Consider the following 16,155-nt stretch of genomic DNA (forward strand, 5'->3'; position numbering starts at 1 on the left):
GGTAAAAAACCAAACAAGCAAAAGCATGAGAACACAGCCATCACTGCACAAGGCAAAGACGTCATAACCTGTGACACAAAAATGTAAGCCTGCTTTAAAAGCTGCATTTATTAATATCCCTAATGGGTGCAGTTATATATCAAGTTTAAAAACTGGAAATTTATTTTGAAACATTATGGGTAGAGACCTGGTAGTTAAAGGATCACTGGTTAATTTGACTTTTAAAATAATTAGGATTAGCATTTAGCATTTTCTCTTTAGCCCTATTCTCTTCTCGGAGTTCTGTCTAGTGACATCTAGAAAATCCTATTGCTTAAGACCCAGGAAAAATTATGGGACTCTAAAACAAATGATACATTATGAATCATTACTTGTTCCTGCTGAAGTTGAAGTGTCTAGTGAAACTCACATAGTGCCTCACATAACTCATGAGTTAGAGTTCAGATGTAAGTTTGTGAATAAACACATAAAAAGCAAACCATCCCCCTCTCCCATTCCTGCCCTCACAGTGCAATAACCGGTTTAAATATCCGAGCATAGAGAGGATGTAGTTAAGAGTTAGGAAACCAGGAATCAGGTCCTGCATTCCAGTTCTCTAACCCTGATTCACTCATCTCTGGCCAACGGTTCCACTTCATTTCATTCTACACTGAAAAGTGAGGAGAGCAAAATTTTGTTTAAAAACTTCTAAGCTAAGGGGCTTCTGCCAACTTGCATAAGGCCTTTGCCTTAGCTGAGGCCGGCAAATAAGGAAAACATGCAGCGATAGATGCCATTTTAAGAGAAAAGAAAGAGTTTTGCTGCTGATGTGTCCTTTATGGAGGCCTTCCCATAGACTGCTTTGAGAGCCTTGCTTCTCAGTCTTCAGAGGCAGCTTTCTTCTGGGATGGGTTGATGGGGGGCCAGATGGTGATGGTGGAGTAAACAAACTCCAGGGTCTCAAATCCAGGGCCATTTGGCTCGAGTGTTTACCTTCAGTGCAGTGGGGTGAAATTTGGAGCCTCCAGTGAAGTGGAAATTAGTTTCCCTCATGTAGCAGTAACGTGGCTATCATGCAATAAGGCATCCTTCTACTAGAAATATTCAATATTCAGATGAAATCATAACAGGATTCAAAGTAAGGCAATGATGATCAAAACATCACTGCTGATAATATTTACTTGGCTAACATTACTTTAAAAACAAAAACAAAAATCCTGGGCTTATATGGCTTTCTTTCTATGCCTCCACCTGAAAGGTCATTAGAAATGGTAACCATTTTTCTACCATCACGTTGGAATTCACTATTATCTCAGAACTATATCTATTCACTTGTTCTATTAACTTCCTTACCCTCTTGAGACCTAAAGTGAGATGACGTCAAGGTAAAAATGTAAGTGATCCTTAGGGGGAACAATAGCCATTTTAACAAGGAGGCTGTAATTCAAAAAGCATCCAACAGTGTTTTAATTGCTTTTGGACTTGACAACACTGGAATGTATTATAACTTCAAGGCTCTAAACTTTTTTACTTTGTGCCATGAGTTCAACATATAATTCCTATAAAAATCCTTTCATGGTCTGCGTGTGTAAATCCTATCAGGAAGAGTATGGTGCTACAAACTTAGGTATGATGTGCTTCTTTCAGCTCTATGAAGGACATAAATCCTGAAAGGCAGGCGTGGCAGAGAAAGAGGGAGTTAAGATGATCAATGCCGAAGGAGTTTCTAGGATTTTCAGATTTCAGGCTAGGTCTTCTGTAAAGGAGCTTCTGCTGCCACACTCTCACTCTTCCCTCCGAGGCCTTATGAGAAGGCAGCCCTGGGTTAAATTAACCTTGCTTGGTAGTGAAGGTCTGCTAATCAGAGGTCCAAACCTCTGAGGTTCAGAGTTAGAGGTTGAGATGCAGGAGTGACTCAGCTGGCATCAGCTTTGTAGCAGTCTGAGCCTGCAGGCTTTCAGGAAATGAGTCCCCCAGGCCTGCATCTCCCTCTGTGGCAAACTGCCACTAAACTCTGCTGTTTATCAACCTAGCACCAAACACAGTAAGTTAGAGTTTGCTGATTTACTGTTTGAAAACCTATGATATACAAGCCAGATAGACAATGTGATAGACTAGGATTACAAAGCTGAATTAGACACTGTACCTTCCTTAAAAAGCTTATAGTTTAGCAATGGGAATAACAAATGTTAAATGTGTCATTAGGGTACAATGCTGTGTGCTGTTAAGAGGCCCAATAGGAGGACAAAGGGAAGCAGTTTACAAAAATCAGAAAAGACTTCTCGAAGTACAACAGAGATATACAGGTAGAAAGAGGATAAAGGCAGAGGGAATAGAATTTATAAAGGTACATATTCATTAATGGATAAATTAAATTATTCATCACATCTGTATTGAGTGACTATGTACTTGAAACTTGGAATGTATCAGTGAACAAAATAGATTTTTAAAAATTTCTGGCCTTTTGGGGTTTGCATTTATTTTAGCCAGGTAAATCAATAAACATAACAAACCAGTAAATCATGTGGAATGTTAGAAGTTGAAATTTTTGGAAAAAGGCAGGGCAGGAGAGGGGTATTTGGAGGGAGGTTTCTGGCAATTGTAATTAGGATGTTTGGGGAAGCTCACACTGAAAATACTGAGTGAGGCGAGGAAGCCAGCCCCGGGAGTACCTTGAGGGAGAGCATTTCAAGCTAAGTAATCAGTAGTGCTAAGGCAGGAGTTGCCTGGTATGTTTAAAGCGCAAGGGGGCCAGTGGAGCAGCATGAGAAAGAAGGTGGAGGGAGGTGAAAGCCAGATCTTGTTGGGCCTTGTAGCCTACTGTAAGCCTACTCAGGTTTAGCTTTGAATCTGAGCAAGGCAGGAACCACTGAAGTATTCTGAGCAGAGGAGTGACATAATCTGACTTACCTTTTGATAAGATCACTTTGCCTGAAGTAAAGAATGGACCACAGACAGGAATCTTGGAAGTGGGAGGCCATGTATAAGGGCATTTCAGCAGTCCCCGTGAGAGGACAGCACTTTGGTGTTAGCAGTGGAGGTTGTAAGAGACAGACATATTTTGAAGGTAGAACCAATAGGACTTCTTGAAGGATTGATGTGGAACATCAAAGACAGGAATCAGGGATGACTCCAAAGGTCTTTAGCCTTGGCAACCTGAAGGACAGAGCTGCCATCAGCTAAGAGGGGGAAAACTGTGGAGCTGGTTTGGGGTGGGAATGGGGAAGAAAATCAGGAGTTCAGTTTGGATATATTGAGTGTCTATTAAACACCCAAGTGGAGGTGGAGAGGCATATAAGCCTAGAGTTCAGAGGAGAGGTATAGGCTAGAGCTATAAATTGGAGAGTTGTCAGTTAATGTGTCAAACCCTAAGCCTAGATGAGATCTCCCTTTAAGGCAAGTTTTTAATGGAATGATGGCAGGGAGGGGTGGGCATGCACAGGGAGAACTGAGCCTGATGTTTGGAATAGTTCAAAGGAAAGGAGACCAGAAAAGGAACTGGAAAAGTGAGCAAAAAGCAAGGAAGGAGGAAGGCCAAAAGAAAGCTCTGGAAGTCTATCAGAGTGTGCATCAAGCAGGAGGAAATAGCTGAGGCCAATTTTACTGAAAGATCAAATGAAGTGAGGATTGAGAAGTGACCCATTTAATGTGTCAGAGCTGTTTCAGTGGAGGAGTAGGAATAAGTGCTGGATTGGAATGGGTTGAAGGGAGAAAAGGATTTGGAGATATTGAATACTGATAACTTTTGAGGTGTTTTGCTGCAAAGAGGGGCTAATTTTGTAAAAAAAAAAAAAAAATGGGTTAGATAATATATATATATATACACTCTTAGGAATAACAGAATAGGGGGAGAAACTAATGATGTAGGAAAAGGGCAGAAATGATAGCAGCACAGACCTTGAATAGAGGGACTGGCTTTAAAAAGGAGCATGATCTAGGCAAGGTAGAGAATACTTATGAGTGCAGATAGCGCTATGTGAGATGATGCTGTGGGTCAATGGAAGTTCTCCAATTGTTTCGGTTTTCTTAGTGAAGTAGCAAGCCAGGTCATCAGCTGACACAAATCGCAGCCCAGAGAAACAGTGTGGTTGTCTGGTAGCACTGAGCGCCTTCTTAAGGTTTTGATCATGAATATAGTGAGGCTAGCCACCTTGGCTGTTTCCTCCAGCTGCACTCAGCTACACGGGCGCAAGTACAGACTAAGACTAAGCGGATTTGGCCAAGGATGTGGTTTTGGCAAATGAATACAACAAAATGAGAGGCAAGGCAGTTCAGGGTTTAAGACAGAGATCCTGAAAAGACTATGGAATATAAATAAACTGGGTAAGGAAGGAAAAGAGGACATCAAGTGTGAGGGAGGTGTCAATTTATTGATGGTCATGGTAACTCCAAATTAATAGTTGGGCTATTAGAGGGAATGGGCTGGAAAGATAAGTAACAGGTGATCAAGAGAAAAGGATGTGTGAAACTGGAACTATGGACTGGTTGAATTTCTTGGTAATAACAGGAATGAGTGCCCAAGGCAGGTGAAGACATAACTGTTGGACTTTTTAAGGGAACTGAGGATAGTTTGTTGGAAGCATCAGTTATGTCAAACTTTAGCATGCATCAAAAATTACAGAGAGCCAGTTGAAACAGATTGCCAGATCCCACACCTAGGTTCTAGGTAGGGCCTGAGAATTTTAAATTTCTATGTTTCCTTTCTCTGAAAACTACTGATCCATGTGTATGTTGAAATTACCCAGAATTAAGACAGAAATAGTCTTGTAGAGTGACATACAGTCAGGAGAAAAAAATTACCAAGAAATATAGAGCGGCCTGGTGAGTGGTAGAAAACCATGACAATCAGGGGCAATGGGTACATAATCTGAAAATTAAAGCTTCGAGCCTTATGGGGACTGGTTAGAAACTGTGGCTGAAACCCTGATTGGTAGCAGAATGAGATTAAAGCAAGGCTAAGGCATATTGTCAAGGCTAAAGGCCTGGCATGTATTTTATCAGTATTTTAATAGTATCAGGGCCTTTCATTTGGCAAACAGGCCTGGTAAGGGAATCTCTGGTGGAAGTGCTATTGTATTCATCTGAAAAGTGATCATGGTCATACCCAATTATATTTCAGTAGAAATGAAAACCACACGAATTAGGAAATATTAAGTCTCACAAAACTAGGTATCACTTTACATAAGATTAAGTAGCCTGACATCTAATGGGATAAAAAAGCTTAACAGTTTGATAGCAGGGCAAAGGACTGAGGATGTACAACACAGAATGGAACTGTGATTCAACGGGAGGAAGTATGTAAGGAGTAAAGGAGGGGCAGAGACTACGTGGGATCACCCCTGGAGCCCAACTGTGGTCCCATTGATTATGGGATCCTAGCCAAATCACCAAGTGTTTCTGATGCTTAGTTCCTGACTTCTTAAGTAGATCTACCATTTATGCCACATGCCTCAGAGGAAAGCTGAGGGCTAAATGAGATAGTGCTATACAAATATGATATGTTCCCCACTATCTCTGGTCTCACTTCACTATCTCTGTAATTGGAGTCAGCTGTACTGTGCTCAGAACAACCTCAAATGCACCAGATCTTCTCTCATTCACTAGTTTTGCAAGACTGTTTTACCTGCTCAGTATACTTGTTCCATTTTTCTTGGTTCTTACTTTTCTGGTTTACTTTAGATATTAGGTCCTCTGACAGCCTCCCTTTCTTTGGGACTCTGGGTTGAACTCTTCCATTCACACCTTGCACTTTCTTCATTATAGAACACCACACGTTACCCCAACTTAGAGGGTAACTTAGAGTAACCAGACCAAGCTCTGTGAAACAGTCAACAGTCTTGTTCATGAATGTTTCGACCATTCAGCATACTTGCATTTAGGAGGTGCACCATAAATATCTGAAGTACACTGAAGTTGCCAACAGCAAAAACCTGACACAAAAAACTTCAGTCAAAGACAGCCTGAACGGTTCTGTGCTACGAGGCAAGACATTTGGGGTTTAGGAGGTCAAAATCAACAGGCCTGCAGAAATGGCTGCTTCATGGAGTCCACTGCTATTTTAACACAAGAGAATGCTGTACATACACTGTTAGCCACCACACACCAGAGGTATGCCAGATGGCAAAGGAGGAGGAAGTAGTAGTGAAGTGAGTAGTAAATATTTATTTTGAGGACCTTCTGGTGTGACCATGTGGTCAAAACAAAATCACATTACATATCATGAATCAACCACACTCTGTAGGTTCTTACTAGTGCCAGCGGACCACATAATACCTTTATATTAAAAAAAAATTAATTGCACTACTCACTCACACATGCACTAGAGAAACTCATGAAAATCACCATTATTGTAGTAGGGTTTTCTCAGTCTTCTGCTATGCATATTTTAAGTTACTGAATGCTTTTGAAAAGAGGTAGTTTCAGTTTTGACCACCTGCAGCAAGCTAGGCATTATCTCACAGTTCAGAGTAGCAGTGTCTCCGTGGAGAGTTCTTGCCTATCATGAAGAAAAGCTGTGCCCTTTACTGGCTGAAGCAGCAGCATTCTGAGCCAGCTGGTGAATTTGGGATTGACGGATAAAGGTTCAATACTGTTAAAGGATTAATACTATACTGTGTGCCATGCTTTTCCAACAGGCAATCATCTTTTGGTTATCAACAACTGCTATTCCATGTTGTGCAGTGGCTGCAAAAGAGTCACCACAGATTCAGAAATGTACCAGTGAGCTATTCATAGATGGTAAGAACCCCAGGAAATGCCAATGAATGATTAAATCATTCCCAATCCTCAATAAAATGGCTCAAGATGACAGACTTATACCAATCACTTACATTTATTTCAGGACATAATATACTATTTAGACCCAAGGACAGTGCTAAATCATAACTCTGTTAAATACCTACAGGATATTTCATTTTTGCGAAGATAGGTCCTTAAAAACTGGACAGATTAATAATATAACAAATATCAAAATCAGATGAAAAATACGTTATTGCTCTCATTCACTCTGTCCTAATGTTAAAGATGTTACAAAGATATACAGATTATCATCATGCTGTTCTTTTGGGAGCCTATATTCAAGCTGATAAGAAGGTGTTGTCAAAGGGATCTTTCTCTGATTTTTGCAAAGAAAAACAGCCCAAATTGTATTCTTAATGCTACGTGATTTAACTGTATCATGCTTGGCACATGGTATTATTTCGCCTACTGGAGCAAGTTCTCATTTTCTCAAAGCCTTCCCCCCAGCTTTTCTAGAAATAAAGCTTAAATATCATTTATTTCAAGCTTTCAGAATAAAGTTAACCTCATTTATACAGGTACCAGGTTGGTGTACTCATATATATCTTTTCCAATTGCAGGCTAAGCAAAGGCATGCATTTAGAACCGTATTAATATATTAAAGCGAAAGACAAACCAACTTAATGTCAAGAGAAACTGTGACCTTCCATGTAGTGTGTGATAGAGAAACACTGATTCTGACACATTGTCTTATTTTATTCAAATAGCAGTCTGCTCACACGTGGTCCAAGAACACTTGAATAATAAAGCAAATATAATCACATGTTAAAAATTGGTCTTCAAACATCATAGCCAATGATGCCACGCTTGCCTATGATCTCGCCAACATAAAACCACATCCACACCTCAGTGGCCACCAAACCATTCAGTAGAGCTTCCTGAAAAAAGAAGCACAAATTTTAATGTACTTTTTTTCCCTTATATATTTAAAACTATTCTTTTCCAGGATTAAGTGACAGAGAATATAAGGTTGCTATTCAAATTAGAGGGCAGTTTTAGTCAAAGTCAAGAATTACTGATGTTAACTTTAACTGCTGAGAACCCTTGAACTTTCAATTATGTAAGGTAAGTAGTCCAGAGCTTATAAATTCTTTCAAAGCATTCTTTGAAGACCTGAACTGACTTAACCCTTTCATTATTAGTTTATGAGACACTTTATGAGCCCTGAAACAACCCACATCCTGGAAATAGCTGCCACATTTAGAAAGGGCATTCATATGAAAGGATGGCTATAGGAAGGCAAGTCTCTGAACAGACATTTTTGTCTGGCCAAAGAAAATCTGTTGCAAGATGAAGTATTCTCTCTTTCCCTTTAGACATCATTTTTATTCATTTATTATTTGGTTTAATTCTTTCCAGGTATTCAGCAGTTACTCAGTTTCAGAAAATGTACACAGTTACAGAAAACAGTGTTTCATACATGCACAAATATGGATCTTGAAACTCAAGTTGAAAAACAAAACCTTTCCACAACAAAATCGGGCCTTTTTCTTTTAGCACCTGGAAGTGAATTTTCCCCTTCAAATGAAACCAGAAATACTGGAAATCTCTTGAAAAACAAATATATTTTGTAGAACGCAGGTTCTAAAGTCAGCAATAATTTATTTCGGCTTTTTGTATCCTGTGCTTAGATCAAGCAAACATAAAATCCCAGTTCCAATTCTTTTTTGGGGGGATGGTGGTGGGGGGAGTGTGCCGAGAGGCATATGGGATCTTAGTTTCCTGATCAGGAATCGAATCTGTGCATCCGACACTGGGAGTATGGAGTTTTAACCATCAGTCTGCCAAGGAAGCCTGCAAATTCTAATTTTATGGTCTTTAGATTTTATCTCCACTTTTCATATCATATGCTTCTAGGTTTTGGTATTTTTATGTCCCATGAGTGTTAGTTACCTGATTGTGATATAGTCCAAGAAATCTTTTGGCCAAATTGGGGAAGTTTTAGGACTACAGACAAAAAAGTACAGAATCAACAAAGCAAGTCATCCTATTTTAATGCACTAACCCCAAATAGGAAACAAAAAAAAGCTACCCAGTAAAAAACCACTTCTTCATTATAAAATTATTAAGAATATAAGACATAAAACAGTCCAATTATTTCAACCCAGATGACAAAGTTAGAAAGGTAAATATCTTTCTCTGCAGTCAATAAAGAGATCATCTCTCATTATGCTGGTCCCAGCCTCACTGAAAAATACATATATTAATCAAAACAATCAGAGAAATCCCAAGGGAAGACATTTTCTGTACGCACATACGTTTTCATTTAGCCCATAGTTACCTTAACAGTGAGCTGTTTGAAGCTACCGGTTTTAGCACTGTTGATAATTTTTTTCAAGCTCTGAATTGCTGTAGGGATCTCAGCAGGGGTTGGAGGAACCAGCTCAACCTTGGCATAGTACCAAAACGTGGCCAATCGAGGCTTCGAGTAAGTCACAGCAGCTGGAAAACAAAACAAAACAAAACACCAGGATGAACTCACTAGAGACCGAAAGAAGCAGATGTGTGGGCTGGACACAAATATTTATTCATGCATCACATTCATTCACTGCTTATACCAAATGTGCACCCGGTGTGAAAAGTCAAAGCTGCTCCCTGGTAACCAGAGGCTTTTAAAGATACAGAACACCTGTGTCACAAGCCAGTTCAGTCAAGCAGGCAGCTATAAGCACATCCAATTATGCCAGGACCTCACCAGTGGCCAGTACCAGAATACTGGTACTTCATTTATTAATGGCAAATCTAGTTAACTACAAAGTTACTAGAGTTGGATTCAAAAACAAGAAAAGAGCAGCAATGTAACCATATTTTCCTGTAGAGACAAAAAATTGGGGGGAAGTGGTGAAGGGGAGGGAAGAAACTAAGTAGAATGGCACCCTTAGGAATAAGATTAAAACTTGTCATAATATTGGCCACAAATCCAGATGGAATTATACCAATTAGTACCCATTTTGGGTATCCTCATCAATGTGCTGGATTAACAAAAGCACAGCTGCTCTTCCTTCAAAATACCACAAATAGTAAAAATAAAACCTACATGTATTGTTAGGAACAGCCAAAACTTGAATCTGTTATTAAGCTGAAATTCGTCAGTAATAGTAAACAGTATTTACTATTGCAGGAAAAAAAAGATTTTTAATGAGGTTAGATGGGAGACTATGATAGTGATTCAGGAGGAGAAAGGTATTTCACATAAAAAATTACAAGACAGCATAATAAAAACTGCACAAATACATAAGCATCCATCAAGTGTCTGCTGTTCAAAGACTGATAATCCAAAGCTCCTGGCACTTCCCCTATTATTAACTGCCTGTATTTAGATATTTCGCTACTCTTAAAATTACTATTTCCATCATCCTCTGGCTTAGGGCCATGGGTAAATCTTCAAGCAGACACAAAGCTCTAAGAGAGAATTCTAAATAGAACTGCCAATGCCTGTAAAATGGTGTTATCAAGGAGAACAAAGTCTTAACAGTCAACAAACTGTCTTCAGGTTCGATGCACGATACTGGATGCTTGGGGCTGGTGCACTGGGACGACCCAGAGGGATGGTATGGGGAGGGAGGAGGGAGGAGGGTTCAGGATGGGGAGCACATGTATACCTGTGATGGATTCATTTTGATATTTGGCAAAACTAATACAATTATGTAGTTTAAAAATAAAATAAAAAAATAAAATAAAATTACTGAAACACTTGGAAAAAAATTATCTTCAACACACAGATATAATACTCTTAAAAAATACAAACAAATCAGTACAATGTATACAAACACTGTACTTAAGTTAGTAAATTTGCTTCTCAGGGAGCATAGGTTAAAAAGTTTGAGACTGCTTTTACATGTATACAAGGGATGAACAAAAATAAGTCAATGAATGGTGGATGATGGCAGCTAGGTTTCTTACTAAAATAGAGGAGTTTTAGATGAGGGAAAAACATATCCAGTGGTACTGGATTAGAGTTGGAGACATTCAGTATGAATTCATGTTTAGTTGATATACAGGTGGATCGATATAGAAACAATTACAGTTGACCCTTCAACAACATGTGTTTGAACTGTGTGGGTCCACTTATATGTGGATGTTTTTCAATAAATATGTAATACGGTACTTCATAATCTGAGGTTAGTTGAATGAATGGATGTGCAACTGTGGATATGGAGGGCCAACTGTAAAGTTATATTAGGATTTTCAATTGCATGGGGGTCAGTGTCCCTAACCCCCACATTGTTCAATGATCAACTGTGTGTGTCTACACACCTATGGGTGAGTATACAGATGGTCCCCAATTTCAGATGGTTCAATTTACAACGTGAAAGTGATACACAATCAGTAAAAATGAATCTTGAATTTTCATCTTTTCCCAGGCTAGCCACAGGGGTACCATACTTTCTTGTAATGCTATTTCAATGCTGAGTACTGGCAGCAAGCTGCAGTTGACAGTCAGTCATGTGTTATGGGGGTAAACAACCAACACACATTCTGTTTTTTCACTTTCAATACAGTACTCAATAAATTCCATAAGATAATCAGATTTTTTTTTTTTTTTAATAAAAACAGGCCTTATGGTAGGGGATTCTGCTGAACTGCAGGCTAATCTAAGTATTCCAAGATTAAGGTAGGCTAGGCTAAGTTACGCTGTTTGGCGGAATAGGTGTAACACATGCATTTTCAACCTACAATATTCTCAACTTGTGATAATTTTACTGGCATGTAATTTTCTTATTAGTAGAGGAATACCTATATACAGATACCTCCTTGTCCACTGTCAGGGCCTACAGGCAATGATATTCTAGTACAGCCGTTCCCCCTTATCTGTGATTTTGCTTTCTAGTTTTACTGTCTGTAAATATTACGTGGAAAATTTCAGAAATAATCTCTAAGTTTTAAATTGTATGCCTTAAGTATGATGGAATCTCATGCTGTCCCTGCTCCATTCTAATGTGACATCACAATGCCTACATCATGCTCCTCACCTCATCCCATCACATACACATAACATCTCACTCACAAGAAGGGTGCTGCTGCTGCTGCTGCTAAGTTGCTTCAGTCGTGTCTGACTCTGTGGAACCCCATAGACGGCAGCCCACCAGGCTCCCCTGTCCCTGGGATTCTCCAGGCAAGAACACTGGAGTGGGTTGCCATTTCCTTCTCCAATGCATGAAAGTGAAAAGTGAAAGTGAAGTTGCTCAGTCGTGTCTGACTCTTAGCGACTCCATGGACTGCAGCCCACCAGGCTCCTCCACCAATGGGATTTTCCAGGCAAGAGTACTGGAGTGGTGTGCCACTGCCTCAGTACAAAAAGATATTTTGAGAGAGACAGCCCATGTCCACATAACTTTTATTGCAGTGTTAGTCACTCAGTCGTGTTTGACTCTTTTCGACCCCATGCACTGTAGCCTGCCATGCTCCTCTGTCCATGGTATTTCCCAGCAATACTGGATTGGGTTGCCATTTCCTTCTGCAGGGGATAATCCTGACCCAGGGATAGAACCCAGGTCTCCCACACTGCAGGTGGATTCTTTACCTCCTGAGCCACAAGGGAATTCCTGTGGCTTGAAGCCCTGAAGCCCTTTATCACAGTATTTTATTACAATTGTTCTAGTTTATTATTGTTGTTAATCTCTTACTGTGCCTAATTTATAGATTAAAATTTATCATAGGTATTATAGGAAAAAACTAACATTTAGTACTATCTGTAGTTTTAGACATCTGTCAGCGGTCTTAGAACTTATATTCTGTGAGTAAAGGGTGATTAACACAGTCGAGTAGCAAGGAACATACCCAGTATCTAGATCTTAGCTTCAAAATGCAATTGTCCAATAAAAGGAACTAGGGGTCCTTGGAGAAAGGGCAAATTCTAAGGCTGGGGCAGGAAATACATGAGTCTGGGAAATTTCCTGGCAGTCCAGATGTCAGGACTCAGTGCTTGATGGGGCCCAGGTTCAATCCCTGTAGGGGAATTAAGATCCTACAGGTCATTTGGCATGGCAGGAGAAAAAGCTGCAATTATCTAACAGTACTGGAAAGTACAGGGGGATGTCAAAGGGGCAGAAGTGCCAAACTGACAGGGTTCTCAATGGCCAAAGCTGGAACAACCTGAGCAACAAAATAAATAATGTACTACTGGAGGTACAAGGTATGAAATAAATGTACCTGAGTCCATACAGTATGGACTGAACAAATATTAACTAATGGGGAACAGACATATCTTTCTCACAGAAGAAATTCTATTTAAATATATGTAGATATTCCCTCCTAGAGGAGATAGAATCCTGACTCTGCCTCCCCCAATTTAGTTACTTTTTTCTAAAGAACAGAGTATGGAAAGGAAAAAATAGTACCTTTAGGAGAAACTTAGTGAAACTGCCTTAACCAAGTGGTGAGAGCTAACTGCACTAGTGAGCACGTACGGATATCACTTGTTGATGCATCCTGACATGTGATTAGGGGGCTTCGCGTCTGTGGTATTCTTTCTCAAAATCCATAGCTCCATGGAGCTTCCCTGGGGGCTTAGTGATCAAGATGCCACGTTTCCTCTGCAGGGGGCGCAGGTCTCCCTGGTCTCGGAACTAAGATTCCCCCAAGCCACGAGGTACAGACAAAAAAAGAAAAAGAGAAAAAAGAAAAAAAATCCATAGCTCCAGACTCATTATGACAAGAACAGCAGACAAATCCAAATCGCGGAACATCTTTATAGGACAGATACCTAGACAGAGACCTACATAAATACCTTGAGACTGTCAAGGTCATGAAAGGTAAGGAAAGATTGGGAAACTGTCACATACACAGGAGACTAGGGAGACTGACAACTCATTGCACTGCAGTACCCTGTATTGGCTCCTGGAACATAAAGAGATTAACTGGAAAAGCTGGTGAAATCCAAATAAAGTCTCAAGTTTAGTAAGTAGGAAAAAAAATAAAAACAAAAATCCCCAGACTCTATGATCTTTTTTGGGGAAGTCCGATCAAAAAAATTACTTATTTTTGTAAGCTTCTTTGTCCTCCAGGAGAATTAACAGATAAAATCAGTAATTTTTTTAGACAGTTAACATTAATACCATAGAGTTAAGTGACAAAGCAGCTCCACTTTAACATTCTGGCCCAGTTGAGTTCTCCTGAGTACTTCTGAAAGGATAACAACGCTTATCTTTAAATTATTCATAATAATAGAGGAAATGGTTGATATAGCTCACAATTAAAATTATCTTCACATTATTTTCTTTTTGTAAATTATTATTAAAATTAGTTTGCAATTCCCCAAGATGCTCCACCAAAAAGATGTGAAAGCCATGGAAAGTGAAAGTGAAGTCGCTCAGTCGTGTCTGATTCTTTGCGACCTGATCCGTGGACTGTAGCTCATCAGGCTCCTCCGTCTATGGGATTCTCCAGGCAAAAATACTGGAGTGGGTTGCCATTGCCCTCTCCAGTGAAAGCCATGGAAGGAGGGTAAAAAATCCATCTGAAATTTGTGATTATAAATATTAGCCTCAAATCATCCATAAAGTCCAAATAATGAAGCCACTACTACTTCCCCTTGTATTATGTAAAAAAGTAGAGCTTTATCTTAGTCAAGTTGCAAACGTAAGTTCTTTGGTAAAGTGTGTAAACTGATAGTAATAGTAGTGGACCATGGGTTTCTGTAGGAGAGGATCAAGTATTTATAGTATCTGACACTGTCAGGCCTTCAGTAACTCATTGTTCCACTGCTGATGAAGAAAACGGAGGAGACAATGAATAAGAAAATACCGATCGCAGTAAAATAGGTTCAAAAATTTACACGTATTAAAAAATTCATTCTATTTACTTTCATAATCAAATCTGAGCGAAAGCCATTCAGAGATCTGTGTTTCAACCACTTACTAGAATACAGCACATACAGCACATAGCGAAGAAGCTTCCGTCTACTTAAGTGATCTCATTTGGGGGATAAAATGAACAGCTTGCAGACATGAAATATTTACTGAGAAGACTACCATTCTGGGGTATGACTATTCAGGGTTGTTCTCCAATACAGCGTTCCACCCGTGAAGGACGCATTCAGCTTTTTCAGAGTATCCCCACGAACGCTAAGCAGTGATAATAAACATTACTGTTTACACATATCCCTTTCTGTGTTTACCGGAGCAGGAATACTCGACCGTAATGCTCAGTTCCACCTAAAAATTTCCTTAAAGGGGAAGCATTTCAGTATCTGGTCAAAATAAAAAGCAAAGGCAATGTTTCGAAAGTCATCCATCCTTAGAAATTCTGCAGCCTTCCAAATACTCCAGTGAGAAGCAGACAAGAGGATGGGACCGTTATTTCCACGCTTTCACGTGTTTCTGCCCGCCGTCTCCCTCGCTCTCGCAAAAAAGCCATCCCTTCCGTATTCCTCCTCCTGGAGGTCGAAGGGCGTCATGGCGGCTGCAGATGGGCAATCCCGGCTGTCTGCACATTCCCTCCCCTCACGGTCGCGGTCAGAGTTCAGAACCTCTGGGTAGCAGAGAGAACCCAAGCCGCAGGCGTGGCCAGCGGAAAGGTAGAAAAGAACCGTAAATCTGTCTTCTCCCTCACCTCACCCCACCCCTCCCTCCTCACTTCAGGCCCGGCCAGCGGCGGCTCCCTCCGGCCGCTCGAGTCCTCTCCTCCGGCCCTCGCAGGCCTCCCCGGCGCCTGCCCGGCTACCCGTGCCGGCTGGCTGACGCCCCCGCTCACCGTTGACCAGCGCCGGGGCCTTTTCCGCGAGGTTACGGACAAACTGGGCCATGGTCCTAGGACGGAGAGCCCGTCACCCCGACTGGCCGGCTGAATGTCACCCGCCTGGAAGGACCTGCCTCAGGACCCCGGTCCGCTTCCAAGGTCAGGCCTCCCCTTTCCGCGCCGGTACGAGATATTTAGGTGTCCCACTGTCTTTCCGGCATCCAGTGGGCCAGTTTCTTTTCTTTAGTCACAGAGGAGAAAGTGGGTACGAGAAGATGAGATCAGAGAGCACGTAAAATACAACGGAGTTCCGCGGAGAAGCAGGCATTTCTCTGGGCAGCCGCTCGCAGAGGTCCGGGAGGCCGGCACGAGGAGGGAATGCGCATGCGCCGTGCGCCTCCCGGGCAGCCCGAGGCGCAGACCTCGGGTGTTTGGGGTAGGTCTGCAGCTTTTTTGAGAGAACGAGACGAGTTAGGGCCGGAAGGCACCGCTGCAGTTTTTCTAGGCCGACGTACTCGTCTTACAAAGGCAGAGAGGGTCCTAGACCAGACACGTAAAGTTAGGGGCGGAGCAGGCGCCACAACTTGTCACCTGACTCAGCCCATTGCCTTTAGTTGACCTTTTGTAATCCCTGTCTCCCTTGACTCCTGTATCAGGATTGGAATCCAGTTCCCCTAATTCCCTAACCAGCCGCAAGGA

General features: G+C 41.1%; 1 protein-coding gene across 1 annotated transcript; it reads right to left on the reverse strand.

Moving 5' to 3' along the window:
* Positions 1–6,796: 6,796 nt before the first annotated feature.
* ATP5MG (ATP synthase membrane subunit g) lies at positions 6,797–15,785 on the reverse strand. The gene is made up of 3 exons (XM_027563595.1): positions 15,472–15,785; positions 9,059–9,219; positions 6,797–7,655 (listed from the first exon to the last, which is right to left on the reverse strand). The coding sequence occupies exons 1-3, from the start codon at positions 15,521–15,523 to the stop codon at positions 7,557–7,559; spliced, it is 312 nt and encodes a 103-aa protein (XP_027419396.1). The 5' UTR covers positions 15,524–15,785; the 3' UTR covers positions 6,797–7,556.
* Positions 15,786–16,155: the final 370 nt, after the last annotated feature.

Source organism: Bos indicus x Bos taurus, chromosome 15, assembly GCF_003369695.1.
Source record: "Bos indicus x Bos taurus breed Angus x Brahman F1 hybrid chromosome 15, Bos_hybrid_MaternalHap_v2.0, whole genome shotgun sequence".
Taxonomy (NCBI): Eukaryota; Metazoa; Chordata; class Mammalia; order Artiodactyla; family Bovidae; genus Bos; species Bos indicus x Bos taurus.